The sequence below is a fragment of the Stegodyphus dumicola genome, chromosome 6 (genome assembly GCF_044657685.1).
Source record: "Stegodyphus dumicola isolate Sdum_Otavi_A_Nest chromosome 6, ASM4465768v1".
NCBI classification, from domain to species: domain Eukaryota; kingdom Metazoa; phylum Arthropoda; class Arachnida; order Araneae; family Eresidae; genus Stegodyphus; species Stegodyphus dumicola.
Genome location: NC_140773.1, coordinates 202,367,715 through 202,388,887, shown reverse-complemented (window position 1 = coordinate 202,388,887; position 21,173 = coordinate 202,367,715). Strand labels below are relative to the sequence as shown.

General features: G+C 29.1%; 1 protein-coding gene and 1 long non-coding RNA gene across 8 annotated transcripts in view; one reads left to right on the top strand and one right to left on the bottom strand.

The window, feature by feature from the left end:
* The window catches only part of Oseg5 (intraflagellar transport protein Oseg5), a 111,128-nt gene that overhangs the window by 14,724 nt on the left and 75,231 nt on the right, over window positions 1-21,173 (bottom strand). For 5 of the 7 annotated variants that reach the window (XM_085819347.1, XM_085819350.1, XM_085819348.1 and 2 more), the window contains 3 exons: window positions 20,619-20,713; window positions 9,498-9,621; window positions 4,791-4,885 (listed from right to left, as the gene is read on the bottom strand). In XM_085819347.1, coding sequence (XP_085675473.1) covers window positions 4,791-4,885; window positions 9,498-9,621; window positions 20,619-20,713 — 314 coding nt within the window. Of the gene's footprint in view, window positions 1-1,105; window positions 1,278-4,790; window positions 4,886-9,497; window positions 9,622-16,934; window positions 17,107-20,618; window positions 20,714-21,173 lie in introns of those variants that run through there. The other 2 variants (XM_085819351.1, XM_085819353.1) reach the window with 2 other exon arrangements.
* Window positions 5,577-15,798, top strand: LOC146996940 (uncharacterized). Its single transcript, XR_015041811.1, has 2 exons — window positions 5,577-6,674; window positions 15,632-15,798. It is a non-coding gene; the product is annotated as an uncharacterized LOC146996940 (long non-coding RNA).

Sequence of the window (21,173 nt, the reverse complement as noted above, 5' to 3'; positions counted from 1 at the left end):
GTGTTTTTTTTTTCATTCTTAACATAGTGGCTTCTAGTTAAACCGATTACTTAAAAAAAATTACCTTTAAAAAATAACATTTAACCTAAGTGGCACAGGTATATAAATGGCTAATGTAGTTGAAATGCTAAACAATTTTTGTGTCGAATGCAAATTGAAAAAAAAAAATTTCTATGAGCTTTATTGTTTTAACACTCACTGAATTATTAAAAACAGTGTAAAATTTGCAAGGATAAATCTTTTACTTATGATAAAATTTCACATTATTAATAGTAATTGTTTTCAGTTTGAAAAAGTTTTTTCTACTTGTCTTCACATTCATTATTTTACTTTGCCTTATCAATGGGCATCTTCATACAGTTTACTGATATGGTACACCCATTTTATATCAGTTTTGTTACATGACTGCTGCGTATATTCAGGAGTTTTTTTTTTTTTTTTTTGTTTTGTTTCAAAGTTAATCAGTTTCTGAGTGCATGCTTGCTTAACTTTTGGTTTTCAGGCTTAAAATGGTAGAGTATTATGCCATATAAATTTACAGTAGTCAGTGAGCAAGTTTTATTTTAAATCAGTTAATATTTTAAGACACTCTAAAAGCAATGCGCATTTTTAGTAATTTTTTTATTAACAAATTATTTTGACTACTACCATATTAAGCACTATGTTAGTCACGAGTAACTGACAAGGTGCTTAACATGTTAATTCTTTCCACCAGCATCTTACATGTAAATACTTATTCAGGCAGCATCTGGGTTATTTCAGTCACTGTTTATTAACAATGTGTAATTTAAAAAAATATTTTATTTTATCAGATTCTATGCAGATTTTTACCGATGCTATTGATGAAATTGAATATTGCTGGCCTTAAACAGAAAGGAAGATCAACTCATTGGTACTCATTGTGTTAATTTTTAATATGCTAATTGTTTGCAATTAAGCAATAGATAATATAGATTTTGTACTTAAAACTGTCTTAAGAGATAGTTAAATTTACTGTCATACTGAACATTACACACACACACATATATATATATACATATACGTTGTCAAATAATATATTATTTCTTAAAAGTACTGAAAATTGATTGAAAAATAAAAGGTATAATAAACTGCAAGTTCAACATTTATTAGCAATTCTTTTTTACATACAAAGAAAACAAATGAAAAATAGCCTTAAAAATATTTTTTAAATATTAATTCAGTTAAACAAATTGACTAGAATGTATATATCATTTATATTATCAAGAAGTCCTCCAAATTATATCATAAGAGAGCTCCTGAAATGAAAGGAAAATTATTTCTAATTAGATGTTTTAAAAATTATTAACATTTTTTAAAATCTTTAAATGTGTACAGTAAATTTAAAATAACTGTTCTAACATATTTTTTATCCTCAAAGAAGCCCAGGTTAAAATTTTACTAAATCAACTTATGTTGCGAGTCATAAATTGTTAGTATTTATATGCAATCACACTAGAAAAAAACTAAAAATCAAAATATTTCATATTACTGCTTTATTGCCACCGATTAATTCTCTGAGTGATGCGTGCTTTTGGATCTGTTACGGATACCCTTATTTAAAGAATTTCTTGGCCAAACTTGTATAATTACTTTTTCTATTTTCATAAACTTACATTCATTAAGTTAACATTATTAAAGACAGCAAGATATCTTATCTTAAATTATAAGTTAATATATTCCAATTAAAAAAAATCTCATGACAAGATGAAGACAGTCATCAGAGGGTTAATGTGTAAACCTTAATAGTACAGGTATCCATAAAAGAATGTCCCAGTTTCAATGATATATTATAACCATTTAATTATGCCTATTTATCACAAATCATATATCAAATTGAGGGTAAACTAAGTTTTTCTTACTAATTTTCTATAGGTGCACCTTTAGTTATATGGTGCACATCCAACATATAGTCCAGTTCCTCCCACACTTTGGTTAACAAATCCAGAATAATGGAAGCAGTAGCTCTTCAATTCTGTGTCTCAACTCTGTCAAATCATTAGGTAGTAGCAGAATGTAGACATGATCTTTTATAAAACTTCAAAGGAAAAAGTTGCATTATATTAGGTCAAGTGAACGTGGAGGCCAGCAAAAAAGATCTCTCTTGTCTCGATCGTTACAACCAACCCAAGAGTCTGGGACAACCCAAGAGTCTGACGTTTAACCATTTTCTTAAAAGAGATTCTAATAGGGAGGGGCTCCATCTTGTTGCCAAGTAAAGTTTACAGTTTCACCCTCTACTAATTTGGAAAGAGCCATTTGTGCAGTATATCCAGATAAGCCACCCCTGTTAGGGTAGCTTCATAGAAATAAAATCGTCTGTACACTTGATGTTGGAAGCGGTTAATTCTGACCTCCAGAAACAAACATTATGGGTATTTATCTTCCCGACTTGGATGAAAAGTTGAGTCATCACTGAACACATGATCAAGAAAGTCATCTTCCCCCTCAAACACTTCACTTTCAAAGTTAAAACATACATAGTCATCTGGCTTTAAAGCATGGACCAACTGTAAGCAAAATGGACACGTGTAAATGTTTTCTTAACACGACTAAAGTTCAAGACTTGATTTCTGAATAGATTTCTTAGGACTATAAGAGTGCCCTGACACTGTCCACATCCTCTACAGACACTTTTGTCCCATTCTTTTCCCTCTACAAACACACCAGCTTATTTTGAACCATAAGCGGATATTGGATAGAATATGATTTTCCAAAAGTTAATGTATTGTGCTTTTGCCTCTTCTGCAAAAGCAGCATAAAATGGTGAGAGATCGACAGATATGAAAGTGTAGTTTCCTAACAAGATAGCACACATTCACGTTGGTCAATGTGGTTACATAATTGTGGAAATGATCATTTTTTCAACAGATAAATTGATTGTAGTCTTCCTTTCCATTACCTCTTTGTTCTCCAGACACACAACTCTAATAAGACATAACTTTTTTCCTTAAATTATTTTGTCATAAATTAGAATTCTAATTCTTTACAATTTTGTTGATAAAACTACTGTTATTTGTCACATGTCTTATTTTACTCTTTAAACCCTTTTGAAACTGAAACAGAGTATAAGAATTACAAAAATGGAAAAGGTTGGAAATTACAGCAAACCTTCTCTAACCTGAACACTTACAGTCTGAGATTTTGGGCCTTTAACAGAAATGATCATCTTGGGATAACTATTAGTGATTGCAGTTATCAATATGCATAATAGATCTGGAATTTAAAAAAAAATACTGAAATATAACTGATATATCTGATGTACTAATACTGTTTTATTAACAGATTTATGAATTAAGTGCAAATGTAAGTATTGAATGATGTAGGAAGAAGAAAATTTATCCAATTTCTTAAAATATCATTCATGAATAATATTTTTTAAATATAGGAAATAAATCCGATGTCTAAGGTTAATGGCTTAAGATTTAAAAAAAGGGACCATACACATATAATATCAAAAAAGAAAAACGAACTGCCTTAATGCTTGTAGAAAATGCAGCCCTAATTGGTTTAGTGATTAGTGATACTGGCTGCCATATTACTGGAACCAGGTTTGAATCTTAAAAAGTACTATGTGTATAGTGTCTGTATGCCATGAGGGCACTTAAAATATTAGCAAGCTAAAAATCCTCTTGATGGTAAAGAAAGAGGTGATTCTCTTGATGGTAAAGAAAGAGGTGTGGGAGACTCTCAGATCAATCTCCTGAACTATTCTGTATCAAAACTAGATTGATTATTAAAAAATAAATTGCAGCTGTTTTCCATACAGGTTGGTTTTGCAGTTAAATTAAGAATTAGAAGAGTAACTAACTCAATAAGAAAGGCTCCAATGAAAGATTTGCAGTATTAAAATATAATTAATACAGACCGTCAAAGAATATATTGTTTTGAGTGTTTCTCTTAAACTCTGGGAAGAACAATCATTTGGACAAAATAACTGCATAAAAAAAAGGTGATCTTAACAATGATGAAATCAATTTACATCAAATGGAATTTTTTGTGCTGATCTGAATAAAACAGCAATAAATATCCAAATATAATATATTGATCTTAGAAAAATGTTATAAAAGTATATAGAAAGTAGGTGCAAATATGTCACTTAACTTTTCCATGTTTCTTATACTGGCTTTATTGACAAGTATTTCAGCCATTGGAAGCGACATCATGTTCTAAGAATTGCTGATAAGCTGCTGCAACTTGATGTATTTTTATATTCCAAAACATCTGAGATAAAAATACATTTTGCACAAATTTATTAATTTTACTGGGTTAACAATGAGCAGACATCCAACAGATGAGATTCATATTGATTTATCAATCATCTATGGTTGACCTTAGAAATGAATGTCATATATCATAATGTGATATTTCATTCGCAAAGAATAATAATTGATAATGATATAATTCTGCATATCCTATAAGTCATATTTTGTATAACATGGGATTCCAGAACCAAGGACAGTGAAAGTATCCATGTTGCCAGAAGGCAGCTCAAACACTATCTCACATATACCAAAGAATGTTGAAGGTGACCTATCAACAGATGGATGAATTTCATTTGCAGTTCTCTTTTCTCTTGCATTCCAGTGATTTCTCGCCTTAAATGCACTTTAGGATTTAATTCATCTGAACAGATAATGTACCTCTCTACTAGCATTCTCTAAATCAGTTACAGCTGCTAAGACTAAACTAAATATTTTATGCAAAACACTTAGCAATGTGTAGTATTAAGGATGTTTCTCCCCCCCCCTTTAAATTGTTAAAGAACATACCTTCTTTGTGAAACTGGTGTGGATGGGGTCATGTTTCTTTCCTTTTGATACTCCTCTTCAATTTTTGCATTCACTACATCCCATTTCACTTCAACCTAAAATACATTGTATTGTGAAAGAAGTTAATAAAGTTAGCAAAGAAAATGTAAATTTGTAAAATTTAAAATGAGAAGCATTTAAAAAAATAGATCTAAATTACTTAAAACTATGCAAAACAGCCACCTTATTTTGTCACAGAGATTGAATAAAATTCTCATCAATTTTAAAGCCCATCAGTTTATTCAAAATTAACACCAAAATAATGATACCATTTTGGCTAATTCTGAATTTTATATTGGCATGTTCTCATCCAATTCTTATGTTTTTTAAGATAAGATATTTCCTTAGAATGCCATACATATAGTAATATAATTCATAACATAATATTACTTATTTTACTAGATATAAATAACCAATAATTATTAATAATTAATATAGGATATTTTTAAAAGAAAGTGCATATTTGTTCACTTAACTGTTAGTTTTTGCAATATGAAAGTATACAGTCAAAAGTCGTTAATTCGGACACCCATAATTCGGAATGATCTATAATCCGGACATCAAAACTAAAAACTTTCTGCGCATGCGCCGCGTTGACACATGCGCATAGGCGTTTACGCGTGCGCCTAAGACCTTTTACGACTGCGCATATCAGTGTGCGCAAGTGCAGAATACGTTTTCGCGTGCGCGTTTTATGTATAATGGACGTATAAGCAAAAATTATCTAATTATCTATTTCAGTTAATGTTGATGATTGCGTTGTTCCTTAATTTTCGAATTGGATCCGGCTTATTATTTTTTGCAGACTGTAAGAGCAATTTTATAAAAGTAAGCTTAAACTTTCGATTATATCAAATAGAATTTCCGATATATATTTGTTAATATGTAAAGAATCAAAAGCGAAAGTATGTTTTGAAATCCGAAATCTGTTTATCAATTTCACGCTGCTCGGCGGGGGGGAACGCCGCGCCGCGGCGGGCGCGTAATGAATTGGAAGTTGATTTGTCAGCACTATCCTTATCTTCAGCGCAGATGTTTTTATTTGGCTTATAATTCCTTACCAAATGTAGTATTTCATCTCGATATGCTCCGTCTTTGATATGATTTAAAACAAGTTCCTGGTCATTATAATTCGCTTCCGATAGCGAAAAAAAGTAACAGAGGTTATTGAAAGCGAAAAAATTTCGATTGACAAATTAGTCGGTGTTCTTGACACAGCAATTATAGGACTTGAACAGCGGAACTTTGTAACTGAACAAGAAATTATGTCTGTTTAATAGAATTAAAGAGAAAGTATTATCACATGAAACGAAGCAAAACTTAAACAACTTACATTAAAAGAAATGTTTAATAAAGTAAACAAATAAATATTAAGCTTTTTCTTTTTGCAAATTTTGATACCCTTTAGATCATAATTGTTCTTTATTTCATAAATTACGGTTTCATATTTTTAATTTTAGAATTTCTGCATGCCATCTTACGAGATTTAAACTGATGATCTATAATCCGGAAAAATCGATAATCCGGAATCGCCGAAGTCCCGACGAGTCCGGATTAACGACTTTTGACTGTATTACCTACTATATAATGAATTGTATTTCTGAACTAAGCAAAGAACATGAGGTTTATTTCCCTAAACTCCATCCCTATTTTAACTGAGAATACCCAAGAAAAGTCATTCTACTGCTACATCCTGCTATAGTCAATCATTTGAGAGGATTTTCAGATCAACAAACTGTCAGTATCTTCATCCCACAAACATCAGTTGTCTAGGATTTTAGGTTATGCTCAATGGCTGCAACTCTTCCAGTTTTTCAGCACACCTCCCAGTCTTCTGGTAGATCAGTAAGTCTCCAGTTTTTTAATTTTTATCTTTAATTAAGGAAAACTATTTGAGAGAAATGTTTCCAGCAATAAATAAAATTTATTAAATTAATGAAACTTAAAAAAAAAAAAAAAAATGTGCAAATTGTATTTCCCATCCCTAGTGATAGTCAGCAGAACTTTATATTAGGATTTAAACAATATTTAATTAATTGATATTTGTACTTGATTTAATTTTTAATTAATATATTGTATATTATGAAGTTTATCCATATAATAGTATGTACATTAACTATTAATTTTATTTTCATCATATTTAAAAGTACTTCATTAATAAAAGCTTTCACTATTGAAGATTTTCTTAGATAATGTAATGACTGGTATAAAAGTGTAAAATATTACAAAATTAAAATGTTAGCCTATTTACTTAAATATTAATGTATTTTACATAAGAATCATATTATAAATAGTTCTGTAATTTAAATTATGCATTATAATGCATGTTTACTTTGACTTCCCATTTTCCACTTTTGAAATGGCAGTGCAGTATAGTGCTAAAACCGTTTTTAATTTTTTGTAGTTGGTAGCTGTGGTATGTGCAGACAGCAACTGCTAAGTACCATATGATCCACCACATATGACAGAAAAAACAGAAGTTTACAGAGTTAAATATGCTATATGTGTACCTTGCCCAATCTTACCGTAAAAGCGCAATCATCAAACATTAAACTAACATCCTCAAGTAACTAGAATATTTAGAATTTTTTTTAGCAAAAAATTATGCAAATGAGAAACTCGGAAAGCACAAATAAGACTACCACTCAAAATCTCACTCATAACATCTAAAATGTGATAATATAGTTCTTTTCAGAAGATACTGCATATCCCTCCACCATTGTATCCAACATACGGTTACAAGAATTTGTCTTTGTAACAAAAAAACTTATAAACATACTTCCTGTTGAACCATTTTTGAAAAACAGAAAATGATGCCAGATAGTGTGATTTAACACCAGTAATGGATGAGCATGACATTACAAACAATCATAAGATCTTCACCATAATTTTATATAAACTTGATTGATTCTTGATAAGGCTTTTAATATTAGTAAAAACAGATGCAGGTTAGTTTCTATTTACCTGTTTTTCCTTTGCATTTTGAAAAAATGACTAAAATTTCAGACTTGCTTTCTATGGAACAGCATACAGGGAAGTACTTTCAAAGTTATGGGATCCTGGCATTAAGGAAAATTACCTTAATGGGCACATGTGATTTTATTTGCAAATGGATAAACAATGGTGATGCAACATGAAAAATTATGATAAACAATATAAGTTGTTTTACATACTAGAGTTATAATTTGTTTTTTATCTATCGATTATCTAACAAATAAATTGAGATCTATTTCTTCAGACATCTGGAAGGATGATTAGTGCAAGTCTGGCGGGATCTTTGATGCTCCATAGGACTTTGTAATCCATTAAGATTTTTTTTTTTTTTTTTTTTTCACATCTGACATTGATTTTGGGACATTTTCATAGGCTCATTTGTTCAGAATTTTCAAACATCTGGCATACAGCATTTCTTTGATTTCTGAATAAGCAAGCTTTTAAGGTACATCCAAGTGACAACCAGTTTTTATGGCAAGTGTTCTAACTGTTTAGCAGCTATGGAACTGGTTCAGTAACTATCACCAAAATTATTATTAAGTAATGTATGTAACACATATATCGTTCTTTTCATGAATCAACACTTTCCTCTCCTTAAAAGTATCACCTGAGGTCAGGTCTTAAGGATTGGATGATGTGGACACTGTGTGACTTCTTTGTATGGTCTATTAAATTATACACATAGTTTGCTGCATTTCTTTTAAACTTATTTTCTCAAATTTTTCAAACTTAATTACACGAGCTATCAAAGCAAGTTGAAAATAACATAAAAAATTGCAAATTTTGAAATTAAATATCTTGGTCAATTTTTGTTACACAGGAGTCACACTTCTTGAATTTTTATTTTTTCATACTGGGTATAAATTTTTCCCAAATATGAGTATAGGAACAAGCAGACTGCATTAAAAGTTAGATTTTGTTATTTTGTAAGGATCTTAAGTTTTACTAACGTTTATTTTATTTTTAATCTTTACTATCACTTCTTATTTTCTACTTCCGGCCAGAATTATAAGCGTTAATGTATTTATGCAAAGTTTGTCTGGCGAGCGCCAAGTATTTAAGTTGTGGCTTTTTGCCAAGCGAGAGAGAGGAAGCAGTGAGTCGAAGCAGGCCGCTTACCTTAGAAGTTTTACGCAGTTGCTGGTTGCCTTCCAGGTCAGAGGTTTTAATCCTCTTGATAAATTTTAAACGTATTGTAGTGTTCACAGTTCTCTGTACTACATACGGCTTCCTGTTAATATAAGGCCAATCTTCCACGTTTATTATTTTAAAGTTAAATTAGAGTTTAGTTCTATTTTTATATTTTTACGTTAGACCCCAAGTAGCGGGTCTGTGTATTCCGAAGTACGGAAGTTATTGTAAATAGAGAAAAATAAAGGGTTTTGTATACCCTTCTTGTGTATCCTGTCTACTTCCCACAGTTTTGAACATAGCTTTAGTAAGCTCTCTGTTCCGAGTCAGGTCCTTGCATGTTCCCGAAGAAGGTTAGATGGAACATTGAACCTGATAATTTGACCAAAAAATATATATTTCTCTTGAAATGTGATAATTGAAATTTTTTGCAATTACAATGCTTCCCTTAGTTAATACAAGGAAGTAAAAAGGTGTATTTAATCATATGTAATAATTAGAACTTAATACAACACATTCATTTAAAAATACAATACTGCTTACATCTTTCATTAACTGTAAAAAGTTTGGTTTATCTTCTGCCACATCTAATGATTCCAAATACTTTTTTCTAAATGCTAAAACTGTGTCAACATGATTTCCATGTTTTGCAGCTAGTTCTAAAGCCCTGAAAATTGGTTTTAAAAAATTACTACATATAAACTGACATTTAAAAAATTAAAAGAACATTTTACGATACTTTTTTTAAAAAGAACATTTTAAAGGTACTTTTGAAAATGGTATTTCTAAAATATTTTCTTATATTGTTTTCTTTAAAACTGAAAGAAAATTAATAAGAGCTTGAGAGTCTAGAAATTAATTTTTGATACTACAGTTAATCATACTTTTGATTCTGGAGCACAGATTGAAATGTCATGCATTGCTTAAATTACAGAAATTATGATTTATCAAATACATATCAGAGTTAAATTAAAAGTTTAAACTATCAGCACAAATGTTTAAAATATTCAATTCAGCACAGACGTTTAAAATATTCAATTATATGCATGAAGGTAGGAATAGTAGTTCCACATAAATCATGCCATAATTGCTGAATTTTTATTTACATATTTTGTTTATTTAACTTTTTTCTATGTTTCTTAACCCCTTATAAAAGTAATTACTCATACAAAGTGCATGAATTGCATTTATCTAAACTAAGCAATTCTGGGTACCTTTTTTTTCTATGCGAGAAATTTTCACTGTTAAGAACTTAATGAACTTTTATATTTTTACCAAGACAAATGCAGATTTCTAAATATTTGCATATCTGCAGTATAGGCACACCCTGGAAGGGGATATGAGTAAAAGAGCAAGTATTTTGTCAGATATGGTACAAATAAGGATCTCAAAACATTACAGAAGCTTGGAGGGGCTGTGATTATGAACAGAATACCTTGTACATCCGTGATCTTTAAACTAATGAGGAATCTCTTATTTTTTTATTTTATTTTTTATTTTTAATGCAATGTTTATGAGCCATTATTCCATAAAGGTTGTTGTATACAAGTCAACTCAAATATCTCACAGATCACTATTTTTGCACATAAGAAATTGAGATCAGTTGGTTTATAGAATGCCACATAATCTTCCTCAGGCAATAATTCACAGTTTCAGACTACTTTGGACTTTTGTGCTGGGATTGGAGAGATGATGTTCAATATCGAGGTATGTTTATGGCTTACTTTCAGTGATAGTTATCAACGGGCTATTATTTACACATATATTAACTTTTGAAAGTAAAAATAATAGAAAAGTTCATTTCAGAAATTGGACATAATTGATTTTTTAGACTCTTTGAATCAATATTATTTTCTCCGCCATTCATTTAAGTAAATTCAGTTATAATGGATTTTTCTGTAATCATATAACTCAATGATTAAAGAATACAAACTACTCTTTTTTACATCCCTAAAATTCTATTTTGCATTCTCTGGCAGGACTGAAGGATACAGTTATATGATTAAATTTCAGGAGAATGTTACGAAAGGTTTGCTTCTTGAAAGATGAGAGAGTTGGAACAGATGCACAAAACTTTTTGAAATATTAAAAAAAAAAAAAAAAAAAAAATCTTTAAAATGCTGAAAGAATATTTGAACTTAATAAATTTAATATTCTTAATAGTTTTGCATGCAATATTTAGAATACAATATTTAATAAATACTTTAGAAAACTAGTATGATAATATATTCACTTTCATAAAGTTATAAACATGAAATTTCAATAGACACTATAAAATACAGTTTAAATTTCCATTATATCTTTCATTTTGAGGTTGTTAATATTTCATTTCATTTTTCCTTTCACTTGAGAAACAGTCTGATTGGGAAAAGATAAATATTATACATGACTTTTACTTTGAAAGCAGCCAATGAATTCGTTATAATATTTAAAATACATGAAATTATTTATTTATTTATTTCTTTTTTCAGTTCTAAGTTTTAAAAACACAAAGTTAGAAGCAGGAACAAAATTTAATTTCTGTATTTTATATTTTCCACAATCTTTTTTTCCCCAAAAAAATAAGACAATGAGTTTCTGTTTCAGATTCTCATTCGTGAGTGTTATTGATTAGTTACTATGTAATTTTATAATTTTTATTTCAAAATTTTATAATTTTTTATTGAAATTTATAGTTCTTAATGGCAAATTTCCATTTCATGATGGGAAAAAACTATCATAAGAAACAATGTTTTCAGTGAAAGAGAGAATTCTATTTACCATATGAATGCATGATTATTTTAAGTCTACAATTTAGTCATATATTTGATTTTATTAAATTAATAAACAATTTAATTGCAATAATTAAATTAAGAATTATAATTAATAAGAACTATCTATGTATTTCTGTTTTTTCAAAAGAATGATTCCAGTAAACGTACATTTTTTCTGAAGTGTTTAGTTATAAAATTAAACATTTCTGAAATTCAAAGCAGAAGAGAAACATGCTAAAGTAAAACATAAAATTAGCAAAGCAACAACCTCGTGTTTGACTAAATCTATGGCAAACACAAAGTTATTGCTCTAATTTAATATATCGCAAATTGTATATTAAATAAATTTTCCAAAATTTCAGAAGTTATGTATTAATAAATAGATTTTTCAAAACATATAACTAAGAAAAAATTTTATAACCATTAAAAATTTAATTGTAAGTTCTGCATTATTCATAATCATGAAAATAAAAATTTGACAGCCTTAAGTTTTGCCACACTTTAATGATACATATAGATCTTTAAAAAATGATAATAATGAGAATTATTTAATAATTTTACATTTGTTACTGCATTCTTGAAGCAGGACTTTTAATCATTAAATAATGAAGAAATTTTTTAATTTAATATATAACTGTTATTATTTGCAAAAATATAGATTAATAAGATTATAGGGAAGTAAAATTAATGGTCTATGTTTAAGATTTTAATGAATATCCAATGTTTGCTCAGATACTATATTTTAAATATTAACTTATAGTAATAATAACAATAAAAAAATCTGAAAGGTTTCAGATTTTAAATTATGTCTAAAGGGGTGTTTTTTAAACATTTTATGTGTTACCTTTATTTATTAAATATCAAAAATATCAAGTTCTTCGCACTTAAAACGTAAAATTGAGTTCAACAGCAATATTGAAAAATAATTTTTAATTGAGCATATCTTTAGAATTTCAGATATGCAATCTCAGGGTCTGGAGATAAAAATGTTTTTTTTTTTTTTTTCTGTACAACGTTGCCATCGCTCGCTTTGAAATCCTTGAGTTTGTTAATCAAAATTCGTTAAAGTTTTACAAAATATGAAATGAATAATAAAACAAATTCCATATTTTAAATTTGGGCTTTCAGATTATCATATTCGCAGTAGGATTACGTCATTCAAAATTGGATGGCTCTAGGTACTGTTGTTTTATCACAATGAGCAAAACATACATATATTTATGTAGATTCTTCACTATTTAATTTCTTCAAATATAATACAGGGCAATAGTATTTGATGGCAATGACTTGAAAAGTGATACAGCAGTTTAACATTTTCAATGCAAAATAGCAAAATGAAAACAATATTCCTTCAGGGACAAAGCCCCTTTGGACTAATAATAACAGAGTTTTTTCTTAACTAAGAAACTAAGAAAAAAATCTTAAAAATTTTTTTTTTTAATAATTTATTAGACACTACTTATATAATTCAGCCACTGATTTCTTTACAAGTATTTGGCCCAAAACAAAATTATTTTTCAAATTAAAAAACTTTTTTAACTAATGTTATATATTTTAAATGATAATTGCTTTTAGCTTTTATCGTGTTAGATTTAGACTAATAATCTATCACAATGTATTCACAAAGTTGCCTATGTTAATTATTTAATTGATAAATATCTATAAGAAATCAAAATTTTGAGAACATTAGATTATATTTTGTATATTAAATGTAAAAAAATTGACTAATTGTATAAAAGGATTTTTCTTTCATTCATTTATGAATTATTCATGCAGGATGTAATCACAAATACACATTTTAAAAAAAGGAATTCTCAGTCAACCTCCATGTGAAGAGTCAGTCAACCTTCACATTAACAACAAAAACAGTGAAATTTTAAACAGGTTAAAAGTCTTTTTTGGTAACTTTATGAAATACATAAGAGCACATTAGATGATTTTATCCTAAAATTGCAGAAAAAATTAAGAAGAAGAAGCAGAAGAAGGCGTGAAAAAACACAAATCTATTGAAATCTCATTATGATTTCTTCGAATACTCTATCAAATTTTAAAATAATTCAAATTTGTAAGGCATTCCTTGCCTTGTGTTTCTTCAGTTATCATCAGTTTTCCCTTTCTATCCCAATGATCCACAATTAATGTCTGTAAAAGTATGTCTATTGGAAAAAATGTCACTTCCTTTTTCTTTCTGCAAATAACTAACTATCTGAGACAGACTGTCTCCTTTAGCTATGACACTGGATTATTTCTACGAAGTATTTCTTCACTACAGAATCTAAATTCTCATTGATCCACTCACTGAACAAGAGCTTGCCTAAGTCTTGCTGTTAGATCCCCACCCCCACTATTGTTTCCTCGGTTGTTCTGCATCTTGTATTTCTTAAAGGTTTGTGGATTTTTGATATTACATATGAATACGGATACTTTAAAATTCTACCTTGCCTTAGAAAATAAGAGTGGGATGGTCTTTCATGAGCTTGTGATCAGGCATTGCATTCTCTTTTACTGTAAAGTCTCCTTTTTCGATCTTTTCTTCAAAAATGACCAATCCAACTGTAGCAAAAAACTTGTTAACTTGAGGTAACACTCAGAAATAATTAAATCAGGGAATTTGGCAGTGAATGTTGCAGTTGCTCTAGCGACTGAACTTTTAATCTTTGCAAACCTTATAACACTCTCCTCTTAAATTTATCAAACCATCATCTGTTTTCTTTGAAGCCTTTTTTGTGTTAATGCATCCAGTACTCGACATTTAAGGCCTTTGTCTTATCACACATAAAATTCAAAGCAAATTTTACAAGTAGAAATATGGAAGTTTTTAATTTGCTAATGCATAATGAAAAATGTTTCATTGATAGGAATTTGCTGTGTAAAGAAATTTTTAATTTTATTCTTACAGAACTGACCTTCTGAATTTTTGAACTCTTTTGATAAAATTCTCCATTTTATATTGAAAAGACATGAATCAATATTAAGAAAAAAAAGTCCACCTTCTCTTAATATCTTATATAATTAAAATGAATTTATTTGGAAATCATGCCAAAAGTATAAGCTACAATTAAAATTAATTTAGCCTGTTGCCTACGAGCAGCCAATTGGTAAAATCGCTTAATACTGGTTGTTTGGTCCAGGGTTTAAATCCTAGTAGTTGGGCTGGCTGCATGGGAATTTTCATGTTTTTCCCGATGTGTAGCATGTGTATGAGCTGTTTAGCTTAGAAAGTCTTCCACAAAGGCATCCCTCTCATTAGGCAGATAGCCCTCGAGTGCTTTTCCATAATTAAATAAACCAAACCTAACCTTAAAGCCTGCTATAGTGGAAAATTAGGAAAATCCAATATCATCATCATCATGATCTTAATTTGAATAAGTAAACAAAATCCTATTTATTTTTTGTAGTTTATTTTTCTAGTAATTTTGAAATGGCTGGATTTTAGACAGCATTTTTTAATGTGGATAGAGATGAAATTAGTGTAAAGTATTATCACATGAAAAAGTTTTATAGTAGCATATACTAGTTTATAGTGACTTTTATTTTAATGACATGGATGCTTATAAATTTCAGATGTCATAATTTTTTTTGCTAAAATTATTGTGCACAGACCTGAATATTCAAAGCATTTAATCCATCTCAACATTATGAAATAATGTTAAGAAATAATTTTTGGTTTTCATTGCCATTTCCTAGCACAAAAGTTTTATGCAATATAATGTGCAAAGATTAAGTTGTTTCTTAATAAATTTTAGTTAAAAACTAATTAAAAGATTGAGTTTTTAGATAAAGGAAAACCATTACTTCATGAAATAAAGCATAATCAGAATTTGTGCAGAATTGAGAAAAGTACAAATAATGACTAGGTTTTATTATTTTCACTTTGTTTTTGATGTTTTTATTTGAAATAAAATTGTAATTTTTTTAATTTAGATTCCTGGTGAAAAATATGCTACAGGTTTCAACCCAGATGCAGGTGACAATGTATGGTTCAAAACAGAACATATAAGTTACCGTTTTATTCCTCGTCCAAGATTGTAGTAAATCATGTACAGTGAATGCTTTAGTTTAATAGTTGAAATAAAGAATATTATTTGTTATTTTGTTTCTTTTTTTATATATGTGTTTTTTTTTTCATTCTTAACATAGTGGCTTCTAGTTAAACCGATTACTTAAAAAAAAATTACCTTTAAAAAATAACATTTAACCTAAGTGGCACAGGTATATAAATGGCTAATGTAGTTGAAATGCTAAACAATTTTTGTGTCGAATGCAAATTGAAAAAAAAAAATTTCTATGAGCTTTATTGTTTTAACACTCACTGAATTATTAAAAACAGTGTAAAATTTGCAAGGATAAATCTTTTACTTATGATAAAATTTCACATTATTAATAGTAATTGTTTTCAGTTTGAAAAAGTTTTTTCTACTTGTCTTCACATTCATTATTTTACTTTGCCTTATCAATGGGCATCTTCATACAGTTTACTGATATGGTACACCCATTTTATATCAGTTTTGTTACATGACTGCTGCGTATATTCAGGAGTTTTTTTTTTTTTTTTTTTTTTTTTTGTTTTGTTTCAAAGTTAATCAGTTTCTGAGTGCATGCTTGCTTAACTTTTGGTTTTCAGGCTTAAAATGGTAGAGTATTATGCCATATAAATTTACAGTAGTCAGTGAGCAAGTTTTATTTTAAATCAGTTAATATTTTAAGACACTCTAAAAGCAATGCGCATTTTTAGTAATTTTTTTATTAACAAATTATTTTGACTACTACCATATTAAGCACTATGTTAGTCACGAGTAACTGACAAGGTGCTTAACATGTTAATTCTTTCCACCAGCATCTTACATGTAAATACTTATTCAGGCAGCATCTGGGTTATTTCAGTCACTGTTTATTAACAATGTGTAATTTAAAAAAATATTTTATTTTATCAGATTCTATGCAGATTTTTACCGATGCTATTGATGAAATTGAATATTGCTGGCCTTAAACAGAAAGGAAGATCAACTCATTGGTACTCATTGTGTTAATTTTTAATATGCTAATTGTTTGCAATTAAGCAATAGATAATATAGATTTTGTACTTAAAACTGTCTTAAGAGATAGTTAAATTTACTGTCATACTGAACATTACACACACACACATATATATATATACATATACGTTGTCAAATAATATATTATTTCTTAAAAGTACTGAAAATTGATTGAAAAATAAAAGGTATAATAAACTGCAAGTTCAACATTTATTAGCAATTCTTTTTTACATACAAAGAAAACAAATGAAAAATAGCCTTAAAAATATTTTTTAAATATTAATTCAGTTAAACAAATTGACTAGAATGTATATATCATTTATATTATCAAGAAGTCCTCCAAATTATATCATAAGAGAGCTCCTGAAATGAAAGGAAAATTATTTCTAATTAGATGTTTTAAAAATTATTAACATTTTTTAAAATCTTTAAATGTGTACAGTAAATTTAAAATAACTGTTCTAACATATTTTTTATCCTCAAAGAAGCCCAGGTTAAAATTTTACTAAATCAACTTATGTTGCGAGTCATAAATTGTTAGTATTTATATGCAATCACACTAGAAAAAAACTAAAAATCAAAATATTTCATATTACTGCTTTATTGCCACCGATTAATTCTCTGAGTGATGCGTGCTTTTGGATCTGTTACGGATACCCTTATTTAAAGAATTTCTTGGCCAAACTTGTATAATTACTTTTTCTATTTTCATAAACTTACATTCATTAAGTTAACATTATTAAAGACAGCAAGATATCTTATCTTAAATTATAAGTTAATATATTCCAATTAAAAAAAATCTCATGACAAGATGAAGACAGTCATCAGAGGGTTAATGTGTAAACCTTAATAGTACAGGTATCCATAAAAGAATGTCCCAGTTTCAATGATATATTATAACCATTTAATTATGCCTATTTATCACAAATCATATATCAAATTGAGGGTAAACTAAGTTTTTCTTACTAATTTTCTATAGGTGCACCTTTAGTTATATGGTGCACATCCAACATATAGTCCAGTTCCTCCCACACTTTGGTTAACAAATCCAGAATAATGGAAGCAGTAGCTCTTCAATTCTGTGTCTCAACTCTGTCAAATCATTAGGTAGTAGCAGAATGTAGACATGATCTTTTATAAAACTTCAAAGGAAAAAGTTGCATTATATTAGGTCAAGTGAACGTGGAGGCCAGCAAAAAAGATCTCTCTTGTCTCGATCGTTACAACCAACCCAAGAGTCTGGGACAACCCAAGAGTCTGACGTTTAACCATTTTCTTAAAAGAGATTCTAATAGGGAGGGGCTCCATCTTGTTGCCAAGTAAAGTTTACAGTTTCACCCTCTACTAATTTGGAAAGAGCCATTTGTGCAGTATATCCAGATAAGCCACCCCTGTTAGGGTAGCTTCATAGAAATAAAATCGTCTGTACACTTGATGTTGGAAGCGGTTAATTCTGACCTCCAGAAACAAACATTATGGGTATTTATCTTCCCGACTTGGATGAAAAGTTGAGTCATCACTGAACACATGATCAAGAAAGTCATCTTCCCCCTCAAACACTTCACTTTCAAAGTTAAAACATACATAGTCATCTGGCTTTAAAGCATGGACCAACTGTAAGCAAAATGGACACGTGTAAATGTTTTCTTAACACGACTAAAGTTCAAGACTTGATTTCTGAATAGATTTCTTAGGACTATAAGAGTGCCCTGACACTGTCCACATCCTCTACAGACACTTTTGTCCCATTCTTTTCCCTCTACAAACACACCAGCTTATTTTGAACCATAAGCGGATATTGGATAGAATATGATTTTCCAAAAGTTAATGTATTGTGCTTTTGCCTCTTCTGCAAAAGCAGCATAAAATGGTGAGAGATCGACAGATATGAAAGTGTAGTTTCCTAACAAGATAGCACACATTCACGTTGGTCAATGTGGTTACATAATTGTGGAAATGATCATTTTTTCAACAGATAAATTGATTGTAGTCTTCCTTTCCATTACCTCTTTGTTCTCCAGACACACAACTCTAATAAGACATAACTTTTTTCCTTAAATTATTTTGTCATAAATTAGAATTCTAATTCTTTACAATTTTGTTGATAAAACTACTGTTATTTGTCACATGTCTTATTTTACTCTTTAAACCCTTTTGAAACTGAAACAGAGTATAAGAATTACAAAAATGGAAAAGGTTGGAAATTACAGCAAACCTTCTCTAACCTGAACACTTACAGTCTGAGATTTTGGGCCTTTAACAGAAATGATCATCTTGGGATAACTATTAGTGATTGCAGTTATCAATATGCATAATAGATCTGGAATTTAAAAAAAAATACTGAAATATAACTGATATATCTGATGTACTAATACTGTTTTATTAACAGATTTATGAATTAAGTGCAAATGTAAGTATTGAATGATGTAGGAAGAAGAAAATTTATCCAATTTCTTAAAATATCATTCATGAATAATATTTTTTAAATATAGGAAATAAATCCGATGTCTAAGGTTAATGGCTTAAGATTTAAAAAAAGGGACCATACACATATAATATCAAAAAAGAAAAACGAACTGCCTTAATGCTTGTAGAAAATGCAGCCCTAATTGGTTTAGTGATTAGTGATACTGGCTGCCATATTACTGGAACCAGGTTTGAATCTTAAAAAGTACTATGTGTATAGTGTCTGTATGCCATGAGGGCACTTAAAATATTAGCAAGCTAAAAATCCTCTTGATGGTAAAGAAAGAGGTGATTCTCTTGATGGTAAAGAAAGAGGTGTGGGAGACTCTCAGATCAATCTCCTGAACTATTCTGTATCAAAACTAGATTGATTATTAAAAAATAAATTGCAGCTGTTTTCCATACAGGTTGGTTTTGCAGTTAAATTAAGAATTAGAAGAGTAACTAACTCAATAAGAAAGGCTCCAATGAAAGATTTGCAGTATTAAAATATAATTAATACAGACCGTCAAAGAATATATTGTTTTGAGTGTTTCTCTTAAACTCTGGGAAGAACAATCATTTGGACAAAATAACTGCATAAAAAAAAGGTGATCTTAACAATGATGAAATCAATTTACATCAAATGGAATTTTTTGTGCTGATCTGAATAAAACAGCAATAAATATCCAAATATAATATATTGATCTTAGAAAAATGTTATAAAAGTATATAGAAAGTAGGTGCAAATATGTCACTTAACTTTTCCATGTTTCTTATACTGGCTTTATTGACAAGTATTTCAGCCATTGGAAGCGACATCATGTTCTAAGAATTGCTGATAAGCTGCTGCAACTTGATGTATTTTTATATTCCAAAACATCTGAGATAAAAATACATTTTGCACAAATTTATTAATTTTACTGGGTTAACAATGAGCAGACATCCAACAGATGAGATTCATATTGATTTATCAATCATCTATGGTTGACCTTAGAAATGAATGTCATATATCATAATGTGATATTTCATTCGCAAAGAATAATAATTGATAATGATATAATTCTGCATATCCTATAAGTCATATTTTGTATAACATGGGATTCCAGAACCAAGGACAGTGAAAGTATCCATGTTGCCAGAAGGCAGCTCAAACACTATCTCACATATACCAAAGAATGTTGAAGGTGACCTATCAACAGATGGATGAATTTCATTTGCAGTTCTCTTTTCTCTTGCATTCCAGTGATTTCTCGCCTTAAATGCACTTTAGGATTTAATTCATCTGAACAGATAATGTACCTCTCTACTAGCATTCTCTAAATCAGTTACAGCTGCTAAGACTAAACTAAATATTTTATGCAAAACACTTAGCAATGTGTAGTATTAAGGATGTTTCTCCCCCCCCTTTAAATTGTTAAAGAACATACCTTCTTTGTGAAACTGGTGTGGATGGGGTCATGTTTCTTTCCTTTTGATACTCCTCTTCAATTTTTGCATTCACTACATCCCATTTCACTTCAACCTAAAATACATTGTATTGTGAAAGAAGTTAATAAAGTTAGCAAAGAAAATGTAAATTTGTAAAATTTAAAATGAGAAGCATTTAAAAAAATAGATCTAAATTACTTAAAACTATGCAAAACAGCCACCTTATTTTGTCACAGAGATTGAATAAAATTCTCATCAATTTTAAAGCCCATCAGTTTATTCAAAATTAACACCAAAATAATGATACCATTTTGGCTAATTCTGAATTTTATATTGGCATGTTCTCATCCAATTCTTATGTTTTTTAAGATAAGATATTTCCTTAGAATGCCATACATATAGTAATATAATTCATAACATAATATTACTTATTTTACTAGATATAAATAACCAATAATTATTAATAATTAATATAGGATATTTTTAAAAGAAAGTGCATATTTGTTCACTTAACTGTTAGTTTTTGCAATATGAAAGTATACAGTCAAAAGTCG